This window comes from Hevea brasiliensis, chromosome 7 (assembly GCF_030052815.1).
Source record: "Hevea brasiliensis isolate MT/VB/25A 57/8 chromosome 7, ASM3005281v1, whole genome shotgun sequence".
Taxonomy (NCBI): Eukaryota; Viridiplantae; Streptophyta; class Magnoliopsida; order Malpighiales; family Euphorbiaceae; genus Hevea; species Hevea brasiliensis.
In genome coordinates, this window is record NC_079499.1 from 4,671,681 (window position 1) to 4,679,283 (window position 7,603).

A 7,603-nucleotide genomic window follows, 5' to 3' on the forward strand; every position below is an offset into this window, starting at 1 on the left:
CAGTATGCCAATTCATGAATGCCTTGGAGAGTTTTATTTCCTGAATAATGTAATTGAGCAACCAATTTCTGATTTCAACCATCTTAAATTAGAAATTTAATATCACAAAGTAAACTGCTGTAATCATATATAAATTCCACCAACAAATCTTCATGACCAGAAATCCTCTTTTGCAATACTAATAGTGAACTAAATCCTAAACCATCTAGTTCACAGCAATCAGGGATATTATAACTTCTTCTACTTGTACTTCCAAGTCACTGAAACGGGGCTTCTAACCCTGGAAAGATTATTTTGAGAGTGCACCCATGTCAAATGCCCTTGTGCAAAGCTCTCTTTCTCTCTTACCATTGTCTTCCTTGATATGAACCATACTCTATAGCTCAAACTTTGATTTATGTGTCTGAAAACTAGCCTTTGAGGTTTTACTCTCACTTTGACTCCCTCTGGAGCTGTTACTTCCACTGAGTAGATGGAATTAGGACTCCCCACATTTGTTAGTCGTCTCCTGATCACCTTACTTGTCATTCCGTGCTTAAAAATTACGGAAATGGAAGGATAATTGAGGCTGAAACCCTTATTCATCTGCAATAGTTCATTGCAGCTCACATTCCTGTGTGTGATTGTGAAAATTTCTGATCTTGTATATCCTAGTGTGCATAGGTGGGTGACATACTCCTCTGGCCTAATATCATATATCAATCCTGGATTGATGGCTCTTTCGGGGTTTACCTGCCCGGCTCCAATCGCAAAAACTTCTGCTGGTTTGTTACCATCCATTATTGGATTTCCAGAATGGTCAGTTACATCTGCAGTAGTCATTATTGCAGATTTAACTGCAGCAGGGGTCCATTTGGGATGAGCTGAGCGGATCAGGGCAGCAATTCCACTGACATGGGGACAAGCCATGGATGTCCCTGACATTACTGTGAAATTCACTCTTCTTGGATCCTCTGGAAGACCAGTGGGGCCTAGGTTTTGAGGCCAAGCTGCAATGATGTTTACCCCAGGTGCAATTATATCTGGTTTGAGGATTGAAGGGTTAGTTAAACTTGGTCCTCTAGCTGAAAACTGAGCTACTGCTGGTGCTCTGGATTTCCCGATTACAGTTCCTCCAAAAATGATCTGAGCTTTTGGTTTACTTGTAGAGTTAATGTAAGCTTTCAAGCTTACTGATTCTGCAAAACCAATTAATGTTGCAGGCAGGACATGAACGTCCACCGAGTCTTCTTCGAGATTGATCTCTGTATTGGCTAAGATCATTGCAGCTCCACCAGATTCCTTCACAGCTTGACTTTTTTCTGCCCTTCCATTGACACCTCGGTCACAAACCACCATTTTGCCACGTACTTCTGCTCGTGGGAGAGATCCTCTGAAGCAAAATTCACTCCCTGCGTCTCTATGAGTTACATAAACTAGTTCAAGCTCTTTTGCAGTGTTTGAAAACTGGTTTCCTGGGTACATGGATTCTCCATAAAGGAATTGTCCATTACCCAATCGAACTATGGCAGGAAATTTTCTGTCAAGTGTGCTTGCACCAACGGTAGCAATCCAGGGAGCTTCATTGGCAACTGAGTTCTGGAGAGGGCCATTGTTTCCTGCTGCACATATGACTGAAATACCATGCTCGACTGCTCGAAAACTGCCAATTGCAATGCTGTCTGCAAAAAGTGGCAATGGAAAGCCACCCAAAGAGAGGGACAGGACATCAACTCCATCTCTAATTGCGACATCCATTGCAGCTAGGATATCTGAGCTGTAACAGCCATTAACCCAGCAAACTTTGTACATTGCAATATGGGAGCCAGGAGCCATCCCTCGTGCAATACCAGCTCCAATACCAAACACACTTGCCATTGGAACTGAAGCTCCTCCTGCTGTGGATGATGTGTGAGTTCCATGCCCGTGAGAATCTCTTGGTGACAAATATTCCTGAATAGTGTTTGATGATGTTGAAGTAGATGCCACACGGTGACCTTTTGTGAAAAACCTCGCACCAATGAGTTTCTTGTTACAATTAGAAGAGTTAAAATCTTGCCCTTCTTGGCAAATCCCTCTCCACTTCTTGGGAACTGGTGGCATTCCTTGATCATTGAAGCTTGGACTCTCGGGCCAAATTCCAGTGTCGAGGACCCCAATTATTGTTCCACTACCAAATCTAGACTTATACCAAGCATCTTCACCTATGGGATTAAGTCCCAAGAATTTGTAAGAATAGGTAGTGTGAACTTGGAGCCTGCTGTCTGGCCTAATTACAATAACATCAGGCAATTTCTGCAATAACTCAAGCTCTGATTTAGAGAGCTGAGCTGCAAAACCTTCCATGGCAGAACGGTAAGAATAGAGAAGCCGAGAAGAACAGTCTACTTCAGACGAAATAGTTTGCTCAAGAAATGAGAGGTGCCAGTGAAACTTGGAAGCAAAGGAAGATCTTGTTATGCCATGTGGGTGGAGCTGAACTATGTAAGTCTGTAGAGTGTTCGCATGGAGGAAGCCAAAGTTGAATAAAATAATAGCAAAGAAAAGGAGTGATTTGGCTTCCATGGAAACGTTAAGATCAAGGAGATGCCTGGATGTATATTATGCATGACTATTGGGAGGAATTGCAGGGTATTTGAAGGAGTTGGAAAGAATTCAAAACTGGGTTTGGGTAGCATTTCTGAGCTCTGAGTGAAAGAATATGAAACTCGTGAAATTTAAGAGCTCTTCATCACGAGGATCATTTGTTGGGAGACAGAGAGAAGCTAATTTTTTTTTTTTTTTGGGTTTCTTGAGGAGCTGAAAGTGTTTCCCCTTAGTTTCACGAGATGTTTTGGCTAACTTTTAATAGAAATTTCTATAGCCGTTAAAGATAGATTCAAAGTGAATGAATCTTAGTTTTGTCTCTTCAGGTTTCTTTCTGTGGATGGTCCTTGTCCGTGTGAGAAAGTGTACTAGCAGAGGATGAAAGAGCCATTAAATGCTTGGTTCAAAACTGCATTTATGTGCTTCCATGGCTGCCCTCTTCCCGTGCTTCCCTGGCTTCCTGCATATTTTGATTTTGTCACCACTCTTTATTACCCAACACATTCATGAAAATTTATTATACCGAATATTACAGACATTCTTTATCACCATATCTTCTTGTAGGCATTGTAGTGTTCCCTTTTATCTGGTGAAAGCCTAGGAGTCATCTTACTCATGCTAATCCAATGTATCCTTGGGGTTCTAAACCATTAAAAGATGTCCTAAACTTAATAATTAAGCAGGGTTCATTCAACCTGCAAGTTTTTAAGTTTGAATTTACTGTAGTAGCATATTTACGTCTAATTAATTCATTTATAAAAATATCTTAAATTTTGACTCTGACATCAATGCGATGAAGATATTTTAAATATGTGTAAATGTAAAAAGCGTATTATCAATAAATAATAAAAGAGATTGATATTGTGAATAAATCTAAAAGAATTAATTAAATAAATTTTTATGTTATGCATTATGCTTTACAAATAAATATTTTTCTTATCCTTTTCATTTTTTTAACCATAACTACTTATAAATTTATAATTTAATATTTTAATAGTTTAAAATTAGTCATATAGTGGCAATAACTATAATATATCATATTATATAATAGTAAAGTAGTTAGAAAAAATAATGATATTATTTAATTTTTTTACTGTTCAATAATCTAAAACAATTAGTAAAATAAATTATGATTTTTGTTTATGTTATGTATTATGCCTTACAAATAAATATTTTTCTTATCCTTTTCATTTTTTCAACCATAAATATTTATAAATTTATAATTTTGTCTTTTAATAGTTTAAAAAATTAATAATATAATGGCAATGAGATTATATATATTTATATATCATATTGTAATGATAGTAAAGTATGTTTGGAAAAAAAAAGATATTATTCAAATTTTTTTTTAATAAATTTAAGTTTCAATTAATTGTTACAAATTAAAATTTACCTAAAAAAAATAAAAAGTAATAGGTAAGGGATATTTCGGAGCCTACCAATGAGCCAAAATACATACTATATAGATCAAATTATTTGATTTTCATGGTTATTGTAGAAAAAAAAAAGAATAAAAAAATGAAAAATCATAGCTGAAGTAAGGTGAGGACCGCACACTGTAATTGATGGGTTGGGTTGTGTGCTTGGGCTGGACTTAGATATTAATGCAAATCCAGTTCAATTGCACCTTCCAACGAACAAGGCGGGATGGATACAAGCTATTGCCCAGTCTCAGGTCTCAGATCTCAGTCTCTTAGGGAAAGAACGTGGGAGGGCAGTCTTGGACCTTGGTGGTGGTGATCCTAACCTTCTCCAGCGCTTTGTTGCGCTTGGAATGATCCTGTTTTCACTCTCATTTTGGCCTGGTAGTGGTATATAGCAGCGTTCTTGGTGATAAGGAAAGAAACAAAATCCCCAATTCACCAGGCCATTTTCTTTCCACACGTCTCAGTAAGCCACAACATACCAGCTACCAGCTAGCAGAAAACAAAGATAGTCAAAACTAGCGATATAATAACAAAACTTACGATTTTATCATCACTTGAATGCCGAGAGGAGACTAATTATTGTGAGAAAAATCGAAATCTATGTTATTGTGAGAAAAACCTAAATCACTGCACATATAAATAACGATGAAGACTTAAAGGCAAAATATATTGGGCAAACCCAGTGGAAGTTTCACACTGCTTGAGGACAGTTTGAACAACTCATACGCGCTATAAGTTGATGCTTCCACTGAAGTTTCCATAATATGACAAGGTGTCCATCCTTCGGTTCAACAAACTTGAAAGAGAGTTGTTCATTTTTATCACACAAATCTTGTGATTACAACCCACCTCCACTAATCCATTGCTTCACATATTAATAAACCCACCAATTCAAACAAATTCCATCTGTCTCTTCCTGTGAAGAGACGCAACATAGAATGCAATACCAATTAATCAAATAGCTCATCCGCTGGTGCAGCACAAGATAAAGGCAAGCAAGCAGGTAAACGCACAATAAAAATTTATTCAGAGATTAGATATTATGCTAAAAGATGTTTATTGTAACACTCATTTTTATTTCTTCTATGCAATAATTGGAAAAGAAACAAAAAGATGATTTATCAGCTATAATAGAATACAAAGAATTGCCAAGCGAAATACACAACGCAAAAGGAGAAAGGAAATTTTCCATTATTGAAGTATACTAGTAGAAACAGAGAACATGAATCTATGTTCCTGTCTGACAAACAAGGAACTGAGCCCGATAAACTTGATTGTAATTTCTACAATGTTTCATTGCAAACCTGACCTACTGAAGCCAAGGTGTGAAGTCTTGTTCTATGCCCCTGTTACTCATTAGGAATCACTCTAACTTCTATTGCTATTATCGCCTTGATCTCATGATTGATCTCTCTGCTCATTCTTCCATGAGTTCTTCGCAGCTTCTGCAGATGAACCACCAGAATCACTATTGCCATCCTTTGGCTTTGAGAAGAAGGGATCCCATTCATGAGCTCCCACCTTGCGCTGTCCTTCATCCAATAATTCATACTTCCAACTGTTCTCCTCCACAAAATTATCATATTCTGTACGGCCCTCAATAAGGTTTCTCCTCAACCTTGTAACTTTGTCAATGACCGCCTGAACAGCAACATCAAAAGCATCTTTAAGAGTCTCCAATTCTGAGCGAGGATCTGCATATATAAGCCCTGGGATGAGACTTATGACTTTCTCCCTCATGATCTTCACCTGCTCAGGAGGGATCTTACTTAGCACTTCCTCAATGCTAACATTTCTTTTGCGGATATCATCCTCTGGAATGAACACTGAAAAAGTAGTATAATTCTTGGGGAGATGCCAAGTATATTGTGTGTAAGCTGAGCCAGGATGGAAGAAGACAGGAATGCAACCTGCCAACATCGAGTCAAAAGCTGACCTTCGTGTATATGAATCACCCTGAGGTTGTAAGCAGAACAGGGAGCTCTGAAACATCTGCATTATACTGCTTGGAGAATGACATTTGCTCTCTCCAAAATCACATTCCAACAGTTTGCCCACCTTTGACTTCTTACACTGATCTATGATCTGCCCTCTGATTGATTTGGGGTTATCGGGGCGTGGTGCCCCAGCAAAAGAGAAAAGCCATTTTCTTTCTAAATTCCTCATTCGCTCTTGCCATGTAAACACATCATCATCCTTCGCAGGATGGAAATAGGTAGGATAAGGAATGCCAAAATCATTCGCATTCCATGGACTCGATTCAACCACAAGCATTGACATATTTTTTGCAGCGGGTAAAAAGAGTAGTTTGTTGCCCCAGTCCGATTCCTCATCTGTTAACCTCCTGAAATCCCATGTTATCCTCCCTGCCACGAGAAAATGATCCCTGCCTCCCATAATCCCCCACTCTGGCCTCTTCATAAGCCAATCGACCAAATCAAGGGAAGCAGCATCCCTCGTTGAGATATTATACCCCCAAAGATACCTTGCAATATCAAACCCAGCATAAAATGGCACAAAAATTGCTGCAGCAATAGAAGAATCATTCGTTAAGCACTCATACTGCTTCATCCTATTACTGAATATCACATCCACTGCAAACTGATTTGTGGCATACCACCCTGTATTTGAAAACACCCCTTCAACATTCTCCAGTGGGGGTCCCAACCCAGCATTACTAGTGAACTTACACATATTGGTCCAAAGACTCAAACTCCTACACTCCTTCAACATATCCTCATTGAACCTAGGAGGCAAATCATGGGCATAAATATACTTTCCTCCGCAAGGATCACTCTTATTCTCTATGGTTCTCAAAGCCCTCATGAACGGAAAAGTCTCCGTCTTTTGACTACTACTGCTACTGGGGGTATTTTTCAATGACGCATCTATCAAGGGCGTAGTTTTGGAGGGGGTGTTTGTCAAACGGGCATCGGTTACAAGGGTTGGAGTTTTTGATTCTGTGTTTAGTGAAAGCGCCTCTAATTTAACAGATTCATCAACAGTATTACCTCCTAATACAACAAAATGGAAATACAACAGTAGAATCCAGAAGAACGCAGAAAGAGAAGCCAACAAACAAAGCCGGTTCTGCTGATTTTTGCCAGTCCCTTTATCCATTTGCTCAAAAGGGACACTCGCCGCAGGGCGGCGTCTCATTAGTATCCTAACTCCAAATCAATCCCTCACAAAAACCCACATTACACAAAAAAAAAAAAAAAAAACCAGTTCCCAAATTCAAGAATTTAAGCATATAAGACCCAAAAAACCCAACCAAGGAAAAGAAAATTAAGTAAATAATACAACAGAGATCTTAACACTCTCAAAGGTAGAGCTGCAATTAAGCGTGCAAATATATCGGAATGAAAAACAAAAGAAAAATCCACATATTTTAAGAAGTAAATTTGAGATTGAATCAGCACGAATCACCTTAATCGGTACAATCTGTTACAGGTCTTTCTCAGCCAGAAAGAGAAGAGAAAGTGTCTAGGAAAATCAAAAGAAGAAACAATTGAAACGAATGCGAAAAGAACGGATGAGCAGAGAGAGAGAGAGAGAGAGAGAGAGAGAGAGAGATTGGCGCAGCAACTTACAGAGATTAGATTCACTGT

At 38.5% G+C, this 7,603-nt stretch overlaps 2 protein-coding genes across 2 annotated transcripts; both read right to left on the bottom strand.

Annotated features, from left to right (window-relative positions):
- Positions 1-53: 53 nt before the first annotated feature.
- Positions 54-3,111, bottom strand: LOC110655658 (subtilisin-like protease SBT1.2). The gene has a single exon (XM_021812079.2). It carries the CDS (start codon positions 2,542-2,544, stop codon positions 241-243), a length of 2,304 nt encoding a protein of 767 aa, XP_021667771.2. The 5' UTR covers positions 2,545-3,111; the 3' UTR covers positions 54-240.
- Positions 3,112-5,167: 2,056 nt separating this feature from the next.
- LOC110655661 (xyloglucan galactosyltransferase MUR3) lies at positions 5,168-7,603 on the bottom strand. The gene is made up of 2 exons (XM_058149823.1): positions 7,586-7,603; positions 5,168-7,478 (listed from the first exon to the last, which is right to left on the bottom strand). Exon 2 carries the CDS (start codon positions 7,149-7,151, stop codon positions 5,391-5,393), a length of 1,761 nt encoding a protein of 586 aa, XP_058005806.1. The 5' UTR covers positions 7,152-7,478; positions 7,586-7,603; the 3' UTR covers positions 5,168-5,390.

Bases quoted from the DNA above. Each gene is read 5' to 3' on its own strand.
- LOC110655658 (XM_021812079.2), bottom strand. From the start codon at position 2,544: ATGGAAGCCAAATCACTCCTTTTCTTTGCTATTATTTTATTCAACTTT.
- LOC110655661 (XM_058149823.1), bottom strand. From the start codon at position 7,151: ATGAGACGCCGCCCTGCGGCGAGTGTCCCTTTTGAGCAAATGGATAAA.